General features: G+C 41.1%; 1 protein-coding gene across 5 annotated transcripts in view; it reads left to right on the forward strand.

Annotated features, from left to right (window-relative positions):
• The first annotated feature begins 12,755 nt into the window (after positions 1-12,755).
• FLNB (filamin B) overlaps positions 12,756-24,801 on the forward strand; it is a 243,111-nt gene continuing 231,065 nt past the window's right edge. For 4 of the 5 annotated variants that reach the window (XM_056524444.1, XM_056524445.1, XM_056524446.1 and 1 more), the window contains exon 1: positions 12,756-13,128. In XM_056524444.1, coding sequence (XP_056380419.1) covers positions 12,837-13,128 — 292 coding nt within the window. In that variant the 5' untranslated portion in view covers positions 12,756-12,836. Of the gene's footprint in view, positions 13,129-16,263; positions 16,285-24,801 lie in introns of those variants that run through there. The other variant, XM_056524451.1, reaches the window with a different exon arrangement.

The following is a 24,801-nucleotide window of genomic DNA, read 5'->3' on the forward strand; positions in this document are numbered from 1 at the left end:
CCCCTTTAGTTTTCTACTCACCTCCCCTCAGTGGGAAGGAAGGGTGAGCTGGTCTGGGCCATCTATGCTGCAGGGACCATCCTGTGGGAGGATTAGTCTTTCCCGGCTGTCCATTTTCACCGGGGGCACTCTTCTCCGCGCTCTGGGCCTGCCCCGGACTAGTGACGTTGCCTTGACGATGATGGACAGGGACGCGCATGAATGCCGATGGCTGTCTGGGCATGCTGGGAGTTGTAGTTTTGCAACATCTGGAGATCCGCAGGTTGAAGACCACTGATGAAGGGATTGACAGGCGGTGATGATGAAGGGGGGGGGGGGGGGGATGATGACAGGGGTCTGGATGATGACAGGGTGATGATGATGAGGGTGTTAATGACAGGGGTCTGGATGATGATATGGGGGGGATGATGTATATCCCACTCTAGGCTTATAGTCGAGTCAATAACTTTTCCTGGGTTTTTGGGGTGAAATTAGGGGCCCCGGCTTATATTCGGGTCGGCTTATACTCGAGTATATATTTTTTGTCTAAACTTTTAACATAAAATTTTGTACGAAGAAAAAAAAAAATAATCATATAGGTTTTACACCACCGCAGAGCTGGTGTAAATTTTACAAGTAAATTGTCTAGACAGCCTTTGAAAATATATAGCAAATTCTCGAATTACGTTGACACACCCCCTTTAGCAGTTTTGACGTGAACCATGCAAACCTTGCAGAAAACCAAATGTACACAGTTGTGAATATATATCGGGACATTTTTGTACCAAAAATTTTGCCGTGAAAATTGATTTTTTTTTCACCGCAATGACCTTTGAATATCCCTCTTTATGTTCTTAGTCCAGAGCCTTCAGAAATACACGAGATCTCCCAAGTTGCTAAAATTCTGTCCATTTAGTTCAAACCTCAGGGAACGCACTTTATTGGTAGGGTGCTGGATGTTTGGATGTCATGTATATCCCTCTCTATTATCTAAATCATTTTTCCCCAATCTGTGAATTATAAGATGTTGCTAAACCACAACACTCCCATCATGGCCTGACAGCTGAAGACTGAAGAGCAACAGGTTGGGGATCACTGATCTAGAACTGATCTAGATTCCTTCAGAAGCTTCTGGACTGCCTATTACAGGGCACAGTGTATTTTTATAGGACTAATATCTGCTTCCTTTTTGCACATTCCACAGGAAAAGGATCACCTTCCTTTTCTAAATTGCTTTTTGTTCTTAATGTTCATTTTAACTCTCATACAGAATACACTATCGATTAAAACTTGACTTGGCAGCCATTGCGGTATAAACTGGCAGTGAGCGCTATGTGTTCATTGTATTACTACCCCCTCCTGCTCGGCTTCCTGTTTTCACATTGTCATCTTGCATGTCCCTCGATGTAAAATCCATTGACGTTTCTTATAGTCTGAGTTAGAATTACAATAAACAATTGTTTAGCAGCACAAGAATAATTAAATTTACCATATCCTGCTGTATCTTCGATTTATGAGTGATAATTGTCACTCATAAGTATATGTAAGGTACCATCTCCTGTTTGCTACTGTAATGATATGAAAATATTCCACATTCATTTTCTGCCCGTACATCCACAACCTCAACGCTGACCAGCCACATTGACTAGATCTAGAATTGTCTTGTAACCCATGGCAACAAAAATAAATAGTGCTGGTGCTACAACTTTATCGCAAAAATGAAAATAATAAAGATATTCATACATTCAAAAGTGAGGTCTTGAGTTCTATAGAGTTTTTATATATTATTTATTATAAATAGTGTGTATTTAATTTATATTGTAAGCTGGGATTGATGTATTGGCAGCTGCTGTATAATGCTGAGGAATATGTTTCTGGTGCATGAGGAGCCGTAGTAAATAATATGTTGCATGATGTGTTGCTGCATATAAACCCCAGTCACTAAAGTATTGGAGAGTGATAGCACTAAAGGGAAAGTTTGGCCCGACTAAGGAGTAGGCTAGGGCGAGGCCTTCATGACTGGATGTGACAGGACTAGGACCTAAGGGGTTAATAGAAGTTAGCTGAGAGTTAGTGATAGGGTTCAAGAAGGAGGTACAAGGGGGTGGAGTGGGTAAATAAGTGGTTGAGGCGAGGTGACTGGTTAAGGGTTAAAATGCTAGTAAAGAAAGGGAGGAGGGGATGTATAAGGCAGTGGGGGGTCAGTTGGGGTGGCCATTTTGTGGTGTTGTGCTGAATATAGTTGAATGGGCACTGTCAGATATAAAAAGTTTTTATATGTTGTACATCTTGGCAAAACATTAACCTTTCTAATATACTTCATAAGAATTTTTTTTTCTTTTTAATAGAAATCATGGCTTTGTACAATCTGAAGCACAGGCATGGACAAAGTCCAGTTGGTGAGGTGGGTTCTCATCTGTGCTCTCTCCTGTCTGATAGCACTCCTCTGTACTGTCTGATAGTACTCCTCTGTGCTCTCTCCTGTCTGATAGTACTCCTCTGTGCTCTCTCCTGTGCTCTCTCCTGTCTGATAGCACTCCTCTGTGCTCTCTTCTGTCTGATAGGACTCCTCTGTGCTCTCTCCTGTCTGATAGTATTCCTCTGTGCTCTCTCCTGTCTGATAGCGCTCCTCTGTGCTGTCTGATAGTACTCCTCTGTGCTCTCTCCTGTCTGATAGTATTCCTCTGTGCTCTCTCCTGTCTGATAGCGCTCCTCTGTGCTGTCTGATAGCGCTCCTCTGTGCTCTCTCCTGTCTGATAGTACTCCTCTGTGCTCTCTCTCCTCTTGGTTTTGTAGGTGTATTATTACTAGTGTTGAGCGGCATAGGCCATATTCGAATTTGCGAATATTCGCCATATATTCGCAAATATTCGCATATTCGTAATATTCTCGTTTTATTTTCGCATATACGAAAATTCGCGTATGCGAAAATTAACATATGCGAAAATTAGCATATAAAAAATCAGCATAAGCGAAATTTCGCATATGCGAACATTAGCATATGCAAATTTTAGCATATGCGAAAATGCGCACGCCGGTCTCACACAGTAGTATTAGAGCCTTCTTTAGACCACACAAGCTGGAAGCAGAGAGGGATGATCACTGTGATGTGTACTGTGAAAAAAAAAATGCATTAAAAAAAAACCGAATATTCGTAATTACGAATATATAGCGCTATATTCGCGAATATTCGCGAATATGCGATATTCGCGAATAAATTTCGCATTGTGAATATTCGCGAGCAACACTAATTATTACACAGATGCTTGATCAGATTGAGATCTGAGGGAACTTGGTGGCAGTGTTTTTTTAAACACAAATAAAACCTAGAAAAAAAAATAATTAAACAAAGTATATTAGAAAGTTTTAAATTTTTTTATCATAAGTATTGCAATAGCACAAATTAGTTTTAATGAGAGGGCACATTTAACTAGTTCACTACATATAGACCCATACATTTGGAAACATTCGCCTGCAGTCTTCGGGATATCTGCACACAAATTTTTTTGCGTGTCATTTTGTGTTGTGGAAAAACAGATTTGTTGCAGATTTTCCCCATTGACTTCAATAGAGAAGCTAATCTGAAAAATATTCTACAAATACAGATTATAATTTTTTTTTTCAGAATAAATCAGAAAAATCTGCAATGACAAATTTGATGCAAATCATCACCGACATCTATGTGGTTTGATGTGGACTTGCCACTGCAGAAAGGTGGTGGAAAATCTGCAGCACTATGATCATATGTGGACATACCCCAAAGGTGTTGTCACATGTGGTGCATAAGCTACGGATTATCCACAAAAAAAACTATGCTGAAACTGCAGAGAACAGGATTCCAACATACACTGTGGCAGAGAGCAGCAGGTGCCATTCATTTCGGCTTCAACAGAGACATTTAGTGAACCCATTTTGGCCATATATGCTATTTTAACCCCTTAAGGACACATGACGTTCTCATACGTCTCCATTTCCGAGTCCTTAAGGACACATGACGTATGAGAACGTTATGTGTTTTACCGGCCCCCCGCAACCATCTGGAGCGGAGCCGGTGCCCGATGCCTGCTGAAATCGTTCAGCAGGCATCGGGGCATATCGCCCAGGGGGCTCATTATGACCCCCCATGTCGGCGATGGCCGCAGATCGCTGGACAATTCAGTCCAGCGATCTGCGGCGGATTCCGGGTCAATCGGGTCTCCAGTGACCCGATGACCCGGAATTACTGGCTGATCGGGGCCGTCAGAGACGGCCCCGAACAGCCAGAGCCAGCAGGGGTGAGGTGGCACTGGTGCCACCTCACGATCGCCCTGATTCGTCGTCCGGATTACCGGCCGACCAATCAGGGTGCCTGCTGCGGGTGTCACTCCCGCAACCCGCTCCGCCCCTCTTCCGGAGGACGTGAGTGGGTGCGGGACGTGCACCCCGGGTGCTGGGGACCCCGATCCCCGGCGTCAATGTTGGGATCGGGGCCCCAGGAGCAGCGGCGGCGACGACGAGGGACTGACCTGTGCAGCGAGGATCGTTGGAGGTGAGTGACAGCCTCCTGCTGTTGCTTAGCAACAGCTCCCAGCATGCAAAAAGGGCATGCTGGGAGCTGTAGTTATGCAACAGCAGGAGGCAGACCACCACAACTCCCAGCATTCCCTTATGGGCATGCTGGGACTTGTAGTTTTGCAACAGCTGGAGGCACATTCTTTCTATGGAAAAGTGTACCTTCAGCTGTTGTATAACTACAACTCCCAGCTTGCACAATCAGCTAAAGTGCATGCTGGGAGTTGTAGTGGTGCATCTGGTGGTTGCATAACTACAACTCCCAGCATGCCCGTTGGCTGTCGGTGACTGCTGAGAGTTGTAGTTTTGCAACAGCTGGAGGCACACTGAGTTAAGTAGCAAACCAGTGTGTCTCCAGCTGTTGCATAACTACAATCCCCAGCCAAAGTAGTTTGCCTCCAGCTGTTGCATAACTACAACACCCAGCATGCCCTTCCGCTGTCCGTACATGCTGGGGGTTGTAGCTTTTGCAACAGCTAAAGGCACACTGGTTGCAAAACACTGAGTTTGTTACCAAACTCGGTGTTTCACAACCAGTGTGCCTCCAGCTGTTGCAAAACTACAACTCCCAGCATGCACTGATAGACCGTACATGCTGGGAGTTGTAGTTTTGCAACAGCTGGATGTTCCCCCCCCCCCCAATGTGAATGTACAGGGTACACTCACATGGGCGGAGGATTACAGTAAGTATCCGGCTGCAAGTTTGAGGTGCGGCAAAATTTCTGCCGCAGCTCAAACTGGCAGCGAGAAACTACTGTGAACCCCCCGCCCGTGCGACTGTACCCTAAAAACACTACACTACACTAACACACAATAAAATAAAAAGTAAAAACCACTACGTATACACATACCCCTACACAGCCCCCCTCCCCAATAAAAATGAAAAACGTCTGGTACGCCACTGTTTCCAAATCGGAGCCTCCAGCTGTTGGAAAACAACTACTCCCAGTATTGCCAGATAGCCATTGACTGTCTAGGCATGCTGGGAGTTTTACAACAGCTGGAGGCACCCTGTTTGGGAATCACTGGCGTAGAATACCCCTATGTCCACCCCTATGCAAGTCCCTAATTTAGGCCTCAAATGCGCATGGCACTCTCACTTTGGAGCCCTGTCGTATTTCAAGGCAACAGTTTAGGGCCACATATGGGGTATCGCCGTACTCGGGAGAAATTGCCTAACAAATTTTGGGGGGTATTTTCTGCTATTACCCTTTTAAAAAATGTAAAATTTTTGGGGAAACAAGCATTTTAGGTAAAAAAAATATATATTTTTTTACATATGCAAAAGTCGTGAAACACCTGTAGGGTATTAAGGTTCAAATTACCCCTTGTTACGTTCCCCGAGGGGTCTAGTTTCCAAAATGGTATGCCATGTGTTTTTTTTTTTTTGCTGTCCTGGCACCATAGGGGCTTCCTAAATGCGGCATGCCCCCAGAGCAAAATTTGCTTTCAAAAAGCCAAATGTTACTCCTTCTCTTCTGAGACCTGTAGTGCGCCAGCAGAGCACTTTTCACCCCCATATGGGGTGTTTTCTGAATCGGGAGAAATTGGGCTTCAAATTTTGGGGGGTATTTTCTGCTATTACCCTTTTTAAAATTGTAAAATTTTTGGGAAACCAAGCATTTTAGGTAAAAAATATATATACATTTTTTTACATATGCAAAAGTCGTGAATCACCTGTAGGGTATTAAGGTTCACTTTACCCCTTGTTACGTTCCCTGAGGGGTCTAGTTTCCAAAATGGTATGCCATGTTTTTTTTTTTGCTGTCCTGGCACCATAGGGGCTTCCTAAATGCGGCATGTCCCCCAAAAACCATTTGTCGCTCCTTCCCTTCTGAGCCCTCTACTGCGCCCGCTGAACAATTAACATAGACATATGAGGTATGTGCTTACTCGAGAGAAATTGGGTTTCAAATACAAGTAAAAATGTTCTCCTTTTTACCCCTTGCAAAAATTCAAAAATTGGGTCTACAAGAACATGCGAGTGTAAAAAAATAAGATTTTGAATTTTCTCCTTCACTTTGCTGTTATTCCTGTGAAACACCTAAAGGGTTAATACACTTACTGAATGTCATTTTGAATACTTTGGGGGGTGTAGTTTTTATAATGGGTCTTTTATGGGGTATTTCTAATATGAAGACCCTTCAAATCCACTTCAAAACTGAACTGGTCCCTGAAAAATAGTGAGTTTGAAATTTTTGTGAAAAATTTCAATATTGCTGCTGAACTTTGAAGCCCTCTGGTGTCTTCCAAAAGTAAAAACTCATAAATTTTATGATGCAAACATAAAGTAGACATATTGTATATGTGAACCCAAAAAATATATATTTTGAATATCCATTTTCCTTACAAGCAGAGAGCTTCAAAGTTAGAAAAATGCAAAATTTTCATTTTTTTTCATCAAATTTGGGGATTTTTCACCAAGAAAGGATGCAAGTTACCATAAAATTTTACCACTAAGTTAAAGTAGAATATGTCACGAAAAAACAATCTTGGAATCAGAATGATAACTAAAAGCATTCCAGAGTTACTAATGTTTAAAGTGACAGTGGTCAGAATTGCAAAAAACGCTCCGGTCCTTAAGGTATAAAATGGCCTGGTCCTCAAGGGGTTAAAGGGATACTCCCGTGGAAAAGGGTTTTTTATTTTTTTTTTTATTTTTTAAATCAACTGTTGCCAGAAAGTTAAACAGATTTGTAAATTACTTCTATTAAAAAATCTTAATCCTTCCAGTACTTTTTAGGGGCTGTATACTACAGAGGAAATGCTTTACTTTTTAGATTTTTCTGATGTCATGACCACAGTGCTCTTTGCTGACCTCTGCTGTCCATTTTAGGAACTGTCCAGAGCAGCATATGTTTGCTATGGGGATTTTCTCCTGTTCTGGACAGTTCCTAAAATGGACCCATCCAGTGTCTAAACCAAATGTCACCTCCATGATCGGGACAGGGATTGGCCCATATGTACAGCTCATTCCTGTTCACAGATCCACAGCCATGTCTAGACTTGGCAAACACCTGTTTGTTCTTTCTATATAGCGATCCTGCAACTGCAGATGACATATACAGCCTGAGGACTTCCTTTCTGCCTTAGGACCTGTCCTTTACTCAATTACTGATACCAATCGATGTCACAGATAAAGGACCAGACAAACTAGTTCTCAGATGTGTCACAGAAGCAGGTTGTGAAGATGACAGTCATAAAACACTTCCAGAATGGTCGGTCATGGCAGGTCAAATGGTGCAGACTAAAATTGGTTACAGACTGTGCTTTCTAGGTTTATGTCATCTTGGTTGGTGTTTTTTTTTTTTTAACCAGAAAAAAAAATGCCACAAAAAATTGCCCCCTCATTTTTGTCTTCCAAGATGCATTTTTTGTGTTTTATTTTTACGCAAAAATAGTGCAAAAATAGTCATGTAGTTCTTTCATTACATGTGACTCAAGGATTTCAATTGAAGAACTAGGAGGAAAATGCCAGAAAGATGACAATATTAACCCTTTCCCGACCCATGACATACATGTACGTCATGGGTTGGATGAGCAGACATGACGTGGGCCGCGTCATAACCGGGAGATATCAGCTGCTTTCAGCAGCTGACATCTGCCAGTAGTGACAGACATCGGGGAACGCTCCAATGTCCGTCATTTAACTAGTATCATGATCTATACAGATACCACATTTAAACATTAAAGGGGTACTCCGGTGAAAACCTTTTTTCTTTTAAATCAACTGGTGGCAGAAAGTTAAACATATTTGTAAATTACTTCTATTAAAAAATCTTAATCCTTCCAGTACTTATTAGCTGCTGAATGCTACAGAGGGAATTCCTTTCTTTTTGGAACACTGATGACATCACGAGCAAAAAGAAAATAATTTCCTCTGTAGTATTCAGCAGCTAATAAGTACAGGAAGGATTAAGATTTTTTAATAGAAGTATTTTACAAATATGTTTAACTTTCTGCCACCAGTTGATTTAAAAGAAAAAAGGTTTTCACCGGAGTACCCCTTTAAATGCAGCTATTTTCTTGTGTCTAGTGGCCCCATAGCTCCCCCCACCTCCCACGATGTAATGGCTATGGGTTGCTAGGGAAGCCTGAGGCCTTACCTTATCCTCTTGGTCTTCCCTGGCTCTGTGATTGCTTTAAGGGGTACTCCGTTGGAAAACTTTTTTTTTATTAAATGAACTGGTGCCAGAAAGTTAAACAGATTTGTAAATTAAACGTGCATGAGAGCATTAGAAAATTCTCCGGCGCTCCTGTCTCCCTGCACCTGTATGTTTTACTGCACGTTAAAGAAATAAAGAAGTTGTCGCTAGCTTGGACGTGGTGAGTGACACTTATTTTCTAATGCTCTCCTGCACGTTTGATGTTTGACTCTGTCCTGGCTGAGCACCCCACCGACAGCGACATACACACACACACCTGTTTCATCAAGAGCGATTTATAGGCTACACGGCTGGCTGTGCCGAACGCTGTTTCTCATTACAAGCACAGATTTGCAAATTACTTCTATTAAAAAATCTTAATCCTTTAGGTACTTTTTAGCAGCTGTATACTGCAGAGGAAATTCTTTACTTTTTGAATTTATTTTTGTGTTGTCCACAGCGCTCTCTGCTGACACCTCTGTCCGTGTCAGGAACTGTCTAGAGCAGCATAGGTTTGCTATGGGGATTTTCTTCTGTTCTGGACAGTTCCTAATAAAGGCATCAGGTGTCAACAGAGAGCACTGTGGACAACACAAAAAAAAAATTTAAAAAAATAAAGATTTTTCTCTGTAGCAAACAGCTGCTAAAAAGTACTGAAAGGATTAAGATGTTTTAATAGAAGTCATTTACAAATCCACCGGAGTACCCCTTTAAGGCTGCCCTTAGCAATAGAGCACAGATTTCATGGATCAATGTAATGCAGTAGCATTACATTGATCTATGTAGGCCATCTAATGATGGATTTTTAAAAATGTTTTTAAAAATATAAAAAATCCCTACCCTAATAAAAATTCAAATCACTCATTCAAATCTCATTTTTTTATTAAAACACTGTACAAAAAAAAAAAAATATATAAAAAAACGTTTCTGATCCTGCATGGTGAACGGTGTAAATGCAAAAAAAAACTTCCAAGCCCCAAATTGCTGATTTTTGGTTACATTACATACCAAAGAAAACATTTGCCCCCGGAGATGAGGAAGCGCTCCGGGGCTGAGACAGGGAGGAGGAGGAGGAGGCGGAGGCGGCGGCAGCAGAGTATGGTGAGTGACAGGCTGGGATTCACATACGGGCGCGTCCCACAATGTGAATCCCAGCCCCACCAGCAGTCAGGGATTCAGGGACCGCGTGCTCACAGCTGGTGCTTGCGGCCGGAGCGCAATGTGTGACAGATAGCATGTCAGATTTACCCTACTTTAACACCGAAAAAATTATTGCCCTACAAAATTGTGCACTTCCATATTTTTTCAATTTTGCCCTACATACAATTTTTTTCTGGCTTCGTAATAAATCGTCTGATAAAAAAAAAAGTGTATCAGTGGAAATCACAACTTGTCGTGCAGAAAATAAGCCCTAATACAACTTAGTCAGTCAAAAAATAAAAAAGTTCTGGGTCTTAGGAGGCAAGGAGGAGAAAAACGTGAGGCAGAAATTTTTTTTTTTTGCTGGGTCATGAAGGGGCACATGGCATATTTCTTGCCCTTTTTTCCTCCCTTAGAAACCCATAAGAGGGAAATTGACACGATTTTGTGAAAGCCTGCCATACCCTCAGCACGCTGCGTGGGTTTAACCTTTCATATTTTCCTATTGACTCCCAGCAAACATTTGTTTGTAGCATTTTTGGCCCATGAAAAATGCCATACAGCGAGAATGATTTTTTGGGGGGCATTTTTTGAAAAAAAATGTCAAGTGTTATCCCAGGGACTTGAAGTGCCGAAATTCAAAGTCCCATTGACCAGTGAAATTTACTGACAGATTCTGGTGGGAAACCAAATATTTTCAATCTTCGGCTGGAATTCAAATCCTCATCGGAAATTCCATCACAGAACTTCCACTGTGTGCGCACAGCTGAAGAAAACCCTATAATAGGTGCGTGCCAAAATCTGCACTCCGTAGTGTGAACATACCCTTACAAAAACAGACCATTAGGACAGAGGCAGCAGAAGGAGATGTAAGTGTGTAACAAGGCTTATTTAGGCTATGTTCACACACAGTTTTTTTGAGCAAGAGTTTTTTTTAACTAAAAAGGAGAACCAAAAGCAAGAAAATTCATAATTTTTCTTTTGTTCCCTCTTTTTAACCATTTACAGCTCTACAGTGTGTGAACATAGACTTATATGGTATTACGAATCCATGAAAAGCTGGGTGATAGATTACACAGGCATTGTGACCTATACAATGTCATAGTAACTGCAAAGTATTGACAGAAGTATAATATGGTGATGTTACTTGAAGGCTAAGAGCTTATTGCTAATAGTATATAATAATAATAATAATAATAATAATAATAATAATAATTAATAATGAGGATTGGAACTACAACAGCTATACAGGATCTGGATTTTTTTCATTTAATAAATTGTGCAGGGCAAGTGATAAATATAGGGCTAGTACACATTTTTGTGGAAATGTGTACCAAAGTAATTTTAGTCAAAATCAATTTAGCAAAAAGTCGCACACTGCAACAAATGTACACCAAAAAACAGTGTAAAAAGCTTGATAAATGTCCACCAAAGACTTCCATTATGACACTGTAGGCAAAAGTATGTCAGTTTTGTCTCCCTTTTGTCTCCTGCACAATTATCTACAAATTATTTGTGGTATAGAAAAGTTCAGCACATACCACTTTTCTATACCACAAAAAAAAAATCTAAGAACAAAAATATAAGAACATATACATTTTTCCCCTTAGAAGTGTATTAGTGATGCATGGTATCGTATAGGTTTACATCAAAAATGTATACAGTGCTTTGTTTTGCTGGTTTTACATATTAACAAAAAAGTATAAAACATATGCAAACATATACCACTCAAAAACATATGCAGCATTGAGCCAACTTGGTAACATAGTTCATAAGGTTGAAAAAAGACCAGGGTCCATCAAGTTCAACCTATAACCTTAGGCTAAGTTTCCACTTTTTTCTTTTTCTGGCAGTTTTTGGAAAACTGCTACTGCAGTTTTTGAGCCAAAGTCAGAAGTGGATCCATAAGGGAGGAGAAGTTTAAGGCTAGGTCCACCCGGAGATTTTGAGTGCGCCCAGCGCCGACTGAATCAGTTGGTGCTAGGACCACGCGGACACTGCAGTCTCCAATAGACTGCAGTGTGTTCCGGGATTATTTCCGCCTGAAGAAAGAGCAACGCCATTCTTCAGGCGGAAATTTCCAAGCGGATTTTCCATTCACAAATTCCGCTTTACAAATTCCGAAGTGTGAATTTGTGAACAGAAACCCATTCACTACACTATACATTTAGAAAGAGGAATTTCTGCCTGCAATTTCAAAGCAGAATTGCAAGAGGAAATTCCATAGTCTGAACCTAGCCTAAGTCCTTCCTTTATATGTTCTATTCCTTTTGAATACACTTCTGGCTTTGGCTCAAAAACTGCAGTGGCAGTTTTCCAAAAATTGCCAGAAAAAAAACCAAGTGGAAACTTAACCTAATGAGTCCCTACTGAGTTGATCCAGAGGAAGGCAAAAACCCTCATACTAGAGGTAAAAATTCCTTCCCGACTCCAAATATGGCATCAGAATAAATCCCTGGATCAACGTTCTGTCCCTATAAATCTAGAATACTTAACCTGTAATGTTATTACTCTCCAATAATGCATCCAGACACCTTTTGAACTGTTTTACTGAGTCCCCCATGACCACCTCCTCAGGCAGAGAATTCCACATACGTTTTGTGGTATACTTCAGACGTATGTGTGTACTTACCCTTACTGTCAAAAATTCCAAAAACCCCCATGAGCCCCTATTCTGCTATTTTGAGCCTTGCTCAAATACGTTTTTTACAAGTAGAAATGTGCAGACATATGAGCTATCTTTGTATTACTGACTGTATAAGACAAGTCCGGAACAGTATCTAAGTTCTCTTTTCCTCTGTTGAAACAATACAGGATCAATGGAAACAGATTCCTTAGCACCCAGTAGATGGCAACGATGACCCAGCTATGAGGAGCAGAGGTGGGAGAACCTGAGGAGGAGGAGGAGTTGCTCTGCACATGGGCAGAAGTAGCTGAACCAGGAGACATCACACTCACTTACAGCTCCAGCACACACATAGCAGCTTTCCCCATATTTCACTGCACAAAGCAGCCTGTACAATGCCGGTGACTGAGAAGGACCTGGCGGAGGATGCCCCATGGAAGAAGATCCAGCAGAACACCTTTACCCGTTGGTGCAATGAACACCTGAAATGTGTCAACAAGAGGATAGGCAACCTGCAGACCGACCTGAGTGATGGGCTCCGACTTATCGCCCTGCTGGAGGTGCTGAGCCAGAAGAGAATGTACAGAAAGTACCACCAGAGACCTACCTTCAGCCAGATGCAGCTGGAGAACGTGTCTGTAGCCTTGGAATTCCTGGAGAGAGAGAACATCAAACTGGTGTCTATAGGTACGAATGATAAATTATTTCAGTACCCTCCCATCTGCAGCTTTAGCAATGAATGGGTCATAGCGCGTTTACCAACCCTGTTACGTATTCAACTACTTTACGCATAGTAGTGTATCCGTCTACGTGACATGAGTATTGCCGCACTGTGCAAGACAAGAGTTCATTCATTTCTACAGTGCATTCAGTACTCCTAGTCATATGTCGTGCTATCGGAAAGGGTTAACCATGTTCTATCTATTGACTTGAAGTTGCCAGTTCATTTATTTATATATATATATATATAGTGTGTGTGTGTCACAGGCCTCTCACCGCAGCCAGAACACCCTGCTCTGTACTGACGAGGGGCAAGCCCCCCGAAACAGCTGTCTGCAGATGGGTCTTTTTCCCTTCTGGGGAGAATTCTGGCTTGGCATAAAACCCAATCAGTTTCTTAGACTTCGTAACTGGAGCCAGGGCTGATCTTAGGGAATGCTACCTGAGAAGGTCGTGTGATGAGCTGCTTTGCATAATACAAATATATATATATATTCACCTATAAGGGGTCCCATAATTCATGCCTTGTCACGATGTAATATTTAGGGCAGCTACGTTGTCACATTTGTTCCGTGCTGTGATTTGGGTTCTTGTTATGTAGCTTTGCGTTCAGCCAGTAAGCACAGTGACCTGAACAGGAGGGGTTGGGGTATTGTAGGCCTGACTATGCACACCTGTTGTATTGTGTGACTGCTGTTTAGTTTCACACGATGCTTCCACTGATGTGACGGGTTGTTACAGAGCCTTTTGTCTGGATCTTTTTATGTTGTCGAATGCTTTTATTTAGTGTTTTTTTTTTTTAAGCACTTGCATCCATATGGGTGTGCAGGCTACAGGTGAGGCAGGGTGTGGCCTGTGCTATGTACAGGTACGCAGGATAATAAGCCGTGGAGAAGTCCGGGACAGGCAGGTGCGGCTCCGTCAAGTCTTTAAAGATAATGTCATATTCGACGGCGCCAGAATCGAGCCTGTGGGACCGAAAGGGTTAAATGCTAATGATCGGGAACAAAGTTTTTTTTTTTTTTCTCTTTTTTGTGTGTGTGTGTGTGTGTGTGTGTGTGTGTGTGTGTTTAATGTGAATATAATAGGCCCCTCGGGATCAGTAAAGAAAGATTAGAATCTTATGGGGAAAGCAAAGGATCATTAACTCTGCAGAGAACTGATAGAATTGATCTTCACTTGAGACGTCTTGGAAATATTTCATGTAATAAAGATAAGAAAAGGCAGTTAAGACACTGGATTTTTTCAGTATAGCATAGTGTCCAACCTATTCTTCACTAGCTGTCGCAAAACTACAACTCCCAGCATGCCCTCACAGCCTGTGGCTGTCAGGGCATGCTGGGAGTTGTAGTTTTGACGCAGCTGCTGGGAAATGTAGTTCTGCAACACCTCTAAAACTACAGATTGGGAGTTGCTGCCTTGCACATGAAGCTATACTACATTATTCTTAGCCAACCAGTACTGTTCTATGCATAAAAAAAGTAACAAAAATGTTAAAATATGTTGTATAATACGCAACTTGCAAGCCGTGCCTTTATTTACAAACTTTTTTGTTACAATGCGCATGGCGCCATTTGGCTCCTAAGGCTATCTTCACATGGCGGAATATTCATTTCCCGCACGGATATTCCGCTGCAGCAGGTTCCTTTTGATTTATATGGGATTCTGCTGCACTGTTCACACAATGTAATTTCCATGGCGGATGTTTCTGCCGTGGAGATCCCGATTCAGGCGTCCGCAGAAAGAATAGACTTGTCTATTTGTTCTGCAAATTCCGCTCAGAAATGCCTTGTCGTCTATGAGATGGAGCATTTCCGTGAGGTCCTAGCGCCTGCCGGATCGTGCGAATACGCGGAATGTCCGCCTGTGTTTTCCAGGCGGATATTCCTCACATTTTCGGCTGTGTGAACACGGCCTAAGCGCGGCTGCTCCACTTTTTGTCAGCGTTAGGTTTGACTGACAGTGGCTTTGTTGCTAACCAAAATAACGTACGCCTCATTCACACTTTAGTATTTGCTCAGTGTTTTTCTTCCATATATGAACCCAAAACCAGGGTCCTAAAGGTATGTTCACACGGCAGAATGTCTGTGTGGAATTCCGCATGGATAGTCCGCACGGACATTCTGAAGCAGCAGAGTCCCATTGACTTCAATGGGATTCTGCTGCTTTGTTCACTCAGCAGAATTTCCGCGGCAGCAACATCTGCCACAGAAATCCTGATTCCTGCGTTCAATGTTTATGCAGATTCCGCTCGGATGTGCATTGCTGTCTATTAGACAGCGCATTTCGGAGCGGCATGTTCTGACGGTGCTCCGCCCTCTGTGGAATGTCCACACACAGGGGGAGATTTATCAAAACCTGTCCAGAGGAAAAGTTGCTGAGTTGCCCCTAGCAACCAATTAGATCGTTTCTTTCATTTTGAAAATGTCTCTGAAACAATGAAAGAATCAATCTGATTGGTTGCTATGGGCAACTCAGCAACTTTTCCTCTACACAGGTTTTTATAAATCTCCCCAATAAAATTTTCTCCTGCCCGGCACCCCAGAATTCTGCTCTGTGCTGGATTACTAGTGACCATAGCCGTCACACCCCCTCTAGATATTTACTATAGACATTGATGGAGGGGACATGACGACCACGGCCGCCCGAAGCCACATAAACACCAGAACACCAGGGCGCCGGGCCAGAGGTTGCAAAGGTCCCAGCGGCTGGACCCCCTGTGATTAGACCTCTTATCCCCTATCCTTTGCATAGGGTATAACATGTCTGGGGAGGGGGTACCCCTTCAAGGTCACATTCACATAGCAGTATTTTTGGGTTAGTATTTTGCATCAGTACTTGAAACCCAAAACTAGTAGTCGATCTTAGAAAGGGAAAAGGTACAATGGAAAGATTTGGACTCACTCTTACATTTATTTTACAGATAGGGGGAGATTCATCATAACCTGTGCTGAGGAAAAGTTTACCAGTTGCCCATAGCAACCAATCAGATTGCTTCTTTCATTTTTAAAAAAGGCCTCTGAAGAATGAAAGAAGCAATCTGATTGGTTGCTATGGGCAACTCAGCAACTTTTCCTCAGCCTAGGATTTGATGAATCTCCCCTGTAGTGTCTATACTGCTGTGTAAGTGCCTTAATTCTTAGGAAAGAACAAACAGCAGAAACATATTCTTGTCTAAACTGCACCCTATATAGTAGTTTCCAATACGTTTGAAGTTTTAGGGCTTATTCGCATACATGTGTTATAATGTGGCTAGCACGCACTAGCGGAGGTAACAGTGCATTGCCCTTAATGATGGTCATTCACACATATGTGCAATGATTCAAGTTCAATTCCCCATGCTGTTCAGTGCAGTTATTCCCACTTTACCTATTTTAAAGGCCATGAAAATCTAAATTTTACTTCCAAATAACAATGTAAGTAAATTTATAATCGTCTGTAATACCTTAAACCAGTGTTTCCCAACCTATATGCCACCAGCTGTTGCAAAACTACAACTCCTAGCATGCCCGGACAGCCTTTGGCTGTCCGGGCATGCTGAGAGTTGTAGTTTTGCAACAGCTGGAGGCACACAGGTTGAAAACACTGTCTTAAACTGGTATACTAAATGAAAGCTTAAAGGGGTACTCTGGTGGAAAACTTTTTTTTTTATTTTTTATTAACTGGTGCCAGAAAGCTAAACAGATTTGTAAATTACTTCTATTAAAAAATCTTAAAGGGGTATTCCAGGCAAAAACTTTTTATTATATATATCAACTGGCTCCGGAAAGTTAAACAGATTTGTAAATTACTTCTATTAAAAAATCTTAATCCTTCCAATAGTTATTAGCTTCTGAAGTTGAGTTGCTGTTTTCTGTCTAACTGCTTTCTGATGACTTACGTCCCGGGAGCTGTCCAGCTCCTATGGGGATATTTTCCCATCATGCAAGGGATATTCTCCCATCATGCACAGCTCCCGGGACGTGACATCATCATTGAGCAGTTAGACAGAAAACTTCAGAAGCTAATAACTATTGGAAGGATTAAGATTTTTTAATAGAAATAATTTACAAATCTGTTTAACTTTCCGGAGCCAGTTGATATATAAAAAAAAGTTTTTGCCTGGAATACCCCTTTAATCCTTCCAGTACTTATTAGCTGCTGACTACTGCAGAAGAAATTATTTTCTTTTTGGAACACAGAGCTCTCTGCTGAATCACGAGCACAGTGCTCTCTGCTGACATCTCTATCCATTTTAGGAACTGTTCAGAGTTGGATAAAATCCCCATAGCAAACATATGCTGCTCTGGACATTTCCTCTGTAGTATTCAGCAGCTGATGAGTACTAGAAGGATTAAGATTTTTTTTAATAGAAGTAATTTACAAATCTGTTTAACTTTCTGGCACCAGTTGATTAAAAAAAAAAAAGAAAGTTTTTCACTGAAGTACCCCTTTAAAGCCCTGCCCAATATATAATGTGTCATTATTCGGTCACATGCAAAAGTTGCACACCGTGGAACCTTCCGGCTCTGCCAAAGGCCAACATTACCACAATGTGAACGCATTGTAAATACAAAACAGTAACTCAGATCATCGCCTTTAATTGACCAATCAGAACGGGTGAATGAACTTGTGGAAATGTCAACTAATTTCCTGTAAAGACAAAAAACATCAAACAAAAAGCCAAAATTAGAATTTATTATTGTGAACAGGTAGTTCTAAATTCTTAGCACAAAGGGGGAGATTTATCAAAACCTGTCCAGAAGAAAAGTTGCTGAGTTGCCCATAGCAACCAATCAGATCTCTTCTTTCATTTTAAAAAAAGGCCTCTGAAGAACGAAAGTAATCTGATTGGTTGCTATGGGCAACTCAGCAACTTTCGCTCTGCACAGGTTTTGATAAATCTCCCCCAAAAGTACTTTCTTTATTGTTGTAAGGTCTCATTGAAATCTAAGGTTATGTCCAAACTTAAAGGGGTACTCCGGTGGAAAACATCAACTGGTGCCAGAAAGTTAAACAGATTTGTAAATTACAGTGACCCCCCTGACCTACGATGGCCCCGACATATGATCAAATCGACATACGATGGCCTCTCAGAGGCCATCGCATGTCGATGTCAGCATCGACATACGATGCTTTTTTATGTCGGGGCCATCGCATTAACTGCTATCCGGCAATGCAAAATGCTTAAGTTGCTGTCGGATAGCAGCGTAATGTTCCCCGTGTGGTGCGGTAAGTATTACTTACCCCTCCATGACGCTCCGGGGTGCCCTCCGGGTCCAGCGCTGGTCTTCCGGTGTCTTCTCGGCCCTCTCCGGTGACGTCAATACACTGCTGCGCATGTCATCCAATAGCGTCGCTACGCAGGCCCAGTAAGGCCTTGCAGAAGACAGCGGAGGACCGGAGAAGACCAGGAGAGCCCAGCGGAGGCCCGGGGTCACCATCGCGAGTGGAGGGGACAGGTGAGTACAGCTTCCTATACTTTACATTGCACGAATCCCTCAACATACGATGGCTCGTTTGGAATGAATTACCATCGTATGTTGAGGGACCACTGTACTTCTATTAAAAAATATCTGTCCTTCCAGTACTTCTTAGCAGCTGTATGCTACAGAGGAAATTCTTTTCTTTTTGAATTTCTTATTTGTCTTGTCCACAGTGCTCCCTGCTGACACCTGATGCCCGTATCAGGAACTGTCCACAGCAGGAAAAAATCCCCATGGAAAACCTATGCTGCTCTAGACAGTTCCTGACACGGACAGAGGCGACTGCAGAGAGCATTATGGACAAGACAAAAAGAAATAAAAAAAGAAAATATTTTCCTCTCTAGCATACAGCTGCTAAGAAGTACTGGAAGGATTAAAATTTTTAAATAGAAGTCATTTAAAAATCTGTTTAACATTCTGGCACCAGTTCATTTAAAAAATTTTTTTTTTCCCACCGGAGTACCCCTTTAACAGATTTGTTTGTATCAACTCCCATTGTCCGATCGTAGTAGTAGTAGTAGTAGTAGTAATAATAATTAATAATGATATTTTTTTATTATAAATTACCATTATTATAAAAATAGTTATAATTAATATCATAAGATTAATAACAATAACGCATTTTATTAAAAAAACAAAAAACATTAATAATAATTAACACCAATATGTTCTACTGTGATGTACAGAGCTTTTTATCATTAAAACTTACTATTAGCGACGTTATATTTTCTGTGTGGAAACCACAGACATAAGTAGTATGCAATTTATTTCCGCAGATGATTTTTTTTTTTTTTTTTTTTTTTTTTTTGCTGCATGTGACTGAATTTACAGAAGCCCCATTCATTTAGTGGATGTGATGGGGATTTAGCCATGGATTCCTTTACTAAATCAAATCCGTAACGTTTGAACTGGGCCTAGGAAATAGTAGAGGAAGAGCACAATAAGTATGGTCATATTACTACTCTGGCCAGTCTCCAAATTGTACACAGCTGGATAACAGCACCCCAACAGGCCTTTGGGGTCCTTTTGTATCCCTGTATGTCTCCAATTTAATAAAAAGTCAAGCAGGGAGATTTTCTAGGATTCCTATAGAACATACTAGAAAATTAAATGGTCATTGATCATTGTTGTAGGATTGGCTCTCTGCAGTTTTGTATCTTTCCCTGCTGGATTGGCTTTGCAGAGGATGGGGCATAATGCATTAAGGACCTTTCTAGCATTTGCTGCAGCGTCGCTGGACTTTGCTCTGCGTAAATGTGGGCGTTGAATGACCAGTTACTTTAGGACTGTTCTCTGCTGATAAGGAGCAAGCCGGAGAAACTATCTTCGTGACACAATGGCAAATGCCCTGCCTGAAATAATTCCCTTTTCTGTCTGTTCTCCTGGTGAAAACAAAAGGAAACCTTTGTAAGAATATGCTACACCCTGAAAAAAATGTCCAGAGGGGTGTATATATTCCCTGTACTTTCATCTTTATAATAAAATCCATTAAAGGGATTGTCCAGGATTAGACAAACAGCTGATTTCTTCCAGAAACAGCACCACCCCTGTTCTCAGGTAGTGTAGGGTATTGCAGCTCAGTTCAATTGAAGCAAATGGAGCCAAGTTGTAATACCACACCCAACCTTACGATAGGTGTGGTGTTGTTTTTAGATGAAATTATCTCTGTTTTTTCTATTCCTGGATAAATATTTTTTAAAAATGTGGACAGTGGTATACCCACCAAATGGATGTCTTTTATGACAGTATCTAAGCCATTGCAAAAAAAAAAATAAAAAAAAAAAAAAAAAAAACACACACCATAAACATAGCATAGTCAATAGGTACAAAAAAGACTGTACACATAATAATATAATATTTATGCATACATAAAAGTAACATACAGTAGTCATACTGTATAAGGTGCACAATAACACATTCAAACAGTGGTGGAAAGCATAAATAGCAATAACAGAGAACCATAATGTATATAGCAAAGATAATACAAGTAAATAGGGCGCCTTATGGTTTCTCTTTTTTTTTTTTTTTTTTTTTTTTTTTTTTTAATGCTTTGTTCACCTCTGCTTGAAAGTTTTTATTGTATTCTGTTCATGTGTGACTACTATATATTTATATGTTGTGGCTTACTGTTATTATATTGACTTTCTCATACTATAATGTTTTTGTATTATTTGCCAATTTACGTACTGGCAGATATGCATTACATTTTGTGGGTTTACTACCATCCCCCTTTCAATAAATGATATGCATTATAATGAGAACTAAAGATCAAATCACTGAGCATACATACTGGGACATTTATAGGACTATATCATTTCTAATTTAAATGCATGTAAGAAAACCTTTTTTAATTTACCTATCTGTAGGTATTAGGTTATGTTCAAACAGCCAAATCTCTGATTCCACTCAAATTACTTTCTGCACAGCTGGCTGCAGATTATGCGTGGAATTTGTGCAGGATTTCTGTGCGCTTAACACAGAGGCTGCAGTCTGAATTCAGAGTCCCATTGACTTCAATGGGATTCTGCCATGGAATTTTCGTGAAAGATAGATTCAATGTTTTTGCAGAATCTGGAATGTGGAATTTCTGCAGCAGAAATTCCGCTAGGTGAATCTGGCAGTAGAATCCCCATTTAACACAATATTCAGGAAATTTCTTCTGAGTGAACATGGCCTTACAAGAATAGGCTACATGCAGCTCCTGATTTATCAAGACCTGTGTAGAGGATGAGTGGTCCAGTATCAAAACCTGTGTAGAGGAAGAGTGGGGCAGTACCGAGACCTGTGTAGAGGAAGAGTGGGGCAGTACCGAGACCTGTGTAGAGGAAGAGTGGGGCAGTACTGAGACCTGTGTAGAGGAAGAGTGGGGCAGTACCGAGACCTGTGTAGAGGAAGAGCGGGGCAGTACCGAGACCTGCGTAGAGGAAGAGCGGGGCAGTACCGAGACCTGCGTAGAGGAAGAGTGGGGCAGTACCGAGACCTGCGTAGAGGAAGAGTGGGGCAGTACCGAGACCTGCGTAGAGGAAGAGTGGGGCAGTACCGAGACCTGCGTAGAGGAAGAGTGGGGCAGTACCGAGACCTGCGTAGAGGAAGAGTGGGGCAGTACCGAGACCTGCGTAGAGGAAGAGTGGGGCAGTACCGAGACCTGCGTAGAGGAAGAGTGGGGCAGTACCGAGACCTGCGTAGAGGAAGAGTGGGGCAGTACCGAGACCTGCGTAGAGGAAGAGTGGGGCAGTACCGAGACCTGCGTAGAGGAAGAGTGGGGCAGTTGGCCATAGCAACCAATGCAATCACTTTTTTTCCCCATTTTTATAAAGGTGTAAAGTATGTATGAATGACCTCCGAAAACAGCCTTCAAAAATGTGTAGTTTTACACCTGATTTTTAAAAGTACAAGGCATTTTTGGGCACTTTGACCCTGACACATAATCACCTATGAATTTCAGCTATTTATTTATGTTTAATCCATAGCATGAAATCCACAAGAGATTAATTATGTGTGAACATATCCTTATAACACCTGGGCACTGCCTACAGAAGTCACTGCTGTGCCCCAGTACTGGTCCCCAACATAATGTATCAGTAACATGTTTATTTTCTTCTTTCAGTTTTACATTCAGCTGGTTAACTGTTTGAACATCTCACATTATATGATGTCACTGCGCTTGGAGAGATGATGTCACTGATCCCCGCCCAGGACTGTGAATAATACCTCTCAACCTCATTTTCAGATATAGACTAAATTGGGAACACTCCTAATGTCTTCACATAAAATTCAGAACATTTCACACAAATCTTTGACTATTTTTGAAGCTGCTCTGAGGATATGTCCCCTGACACACGTGTTTTTTCCATGGTCCCTCTCATCTTGGTATAATTTAACTAATGTTGGCGAAACATTTACATTTCAGCTTCCAAATTCCTGACATACCAAAGCTCCAGTAGTGACACAGCAAATGACAGTCTCATCTAACAGAAGTGGTGTAGTCCCTTTTTCCCAGAACTATAATGAAATAGCTGCTTGTGCTTTGAGGCTTTTATGCAGTTTATAACTTGTGACCTTTACTTTATTCTTTTTTTTATGTAATCTACTGTGTATATAACCTATGAACTCCTGATATGTCTGTGTGTAACAGGATGGCACGGTGTATGTACATGGTCACCTATGACCTATACAGCAGAAGAATAGAAGATCACTGAATAGAAGCTATACCTTACAATGGGAGCTGGAATGGCTAATCTACATACAAAAATAAATAACCATTTCCTTTATTGAATAAACAACGTACAATAAGTAGAAAACAGCCCTTTAGGGCTGTTTTCTACTTATTGTATGTTGTTTATTCAATAAAGGAATTGGTTATTTATCTTTAGATTGTCAATTATAGGTTTGGTATATGAATAGCTGGTACTTTTTGAGTAGCTGGATTATAGGTTTACTATACATACAAAGAAAGTAATAGATGTGACAAGTAATTGTTTATATAATGATTAGAGTTTTCCCCATATTTCTGGGACCTTTGTTACTGAGGGTCCATTCTCCAGCTATACAGAATAGGGGCTATATGGGATATAATTATCTGTATCATTGTACTCACAGAATATATCATCAGTATGATCTAATAGGCTATTTGGGATCAACCCACAAGTAACAGTTAAATGGTTTGTTCTAAATGGGGTAGTCCTCTGCTGGACATTTAGGACCCATTATAGGGATGTCTTTTTTTTAAGAAAACACCTTGTTAAAGGGGTACTCCCGGTGAAAACCTTTTTTTAAATCAACTGGTACCATAAAGTTAAACAGATTTGTAAATTACTTCTATTAAAAAATCTTAATCCTTCCTGTACTTATTAGCTGCTGAATACTACAGTGGAAATTCTTTTCCGTTTGAAACACAGAGCTGTCTGCTGACATCTCTGTCCATTTTTAGGAACTGTCCAGGGTAAAAGGAAATCCCCATAGCAAACATATGCTGTTCTGGACAGTTCATAAAATGGACAGAGATGTCAGCAGAGAGCACTGCGCTCGTGATGTCACCAGACAGCTCTGTGTTTCAAAAAGAAAAGAATTTCCGCTGTAGTATTCAGCAGCTAATAAGTACAAGAAGGATTACGATTTTTTAATAGAAGTAATTTACAAATCTGTTTAACTTTCTGGCACCAGTTGATTTAAAAAAAAATAAAATAAAAAATAAAAAAAGGTTTTCACCGGAGTACCCCTTTTAAAGGGAACCTTTTGTGACTTTTATGCTGCCAGAATCAGAAGTCATGGTGCAATCCATGGCAGAGCCTTCCCACACCACCGGCCTTGACTGACAGATCTCTTCCTTTACCCAAACAGGGAAAGATCCATCAACCAAGGCTAGTCGGGTGAAGAAAAGTTGCCGTGGACCACCTCAATGACTCATTGACAGCAGTGGGTCAGTTTAGCCATGATGGGGGGGGGGGATGCTGCTAGCTATGTGTTTTACTGCAGGACAAAGGAATTTCCCATCATGCAATAGTAGAACAGTCCAGAGTGAAAGCTGTTCTCCACTCTGGCTCATATTGGGGTTCATGAGCAGGGGAACCCCTATTCCATCTGACATATAGAAAAGCAATGCCTCTGTTATGTCTAGAAAAAGTCCAGACTTTTCCTTTATTTGCTTGGTGGGTTTAGAAATGGTGGCTGCAAATTTTACTTTGGAGAAATACATTCACATCATTGCAAAAAATGTGATAATAAACTTTTTTCACTTATTGCGATCATGGTCCCATATACAGCATCCTATGTCCCAGTATAGTAGATATGTTGCCATTTGTAGTCTTTCTCCCCCTTTCTGGTTATAGACAAGTCTGGAACTAAGGGGCATATGTTATATAACATTTCTCTCGCAAACTGTGTATATAGTTTTGTTTTTGCAAAATACCAACAAGACTTACTATGGAAAGCCACCTGAGGGGGTGGGAGGGGAGACTGCCAGAAACCAGCTGAGTTTCTGTCAGAAATTGTTGGTCTGCAGTAAATCCAGATATTTTGATGACACAAAGATTGTAGAACTATCTAAGTTGTTTAGGAAAGGAAATCCATAAGCAATGTGTTGTTCTAACGTGTAATTCTAAGATTCGCATGGTTCTCAGGACAATTACTGTCATATTATAAATTATAAATGTTTTTTTTCTTTTCTAACCTGCAC

The sequence above is a fragment of the Hyla sarda genome, chromosome 6 (assembly GCF_029499605.1).
Source record: "Hyla sarda isolate aHylSar1 chromosome 6, aHylSar1.hap1, whole genome shotgun sequence".
Classification (NCBI taxonomy): Eukaryota; Metazoa; Chordata; class Amphibia; order Anura; family Hylidae; genus Hyla; species Hyla sarda.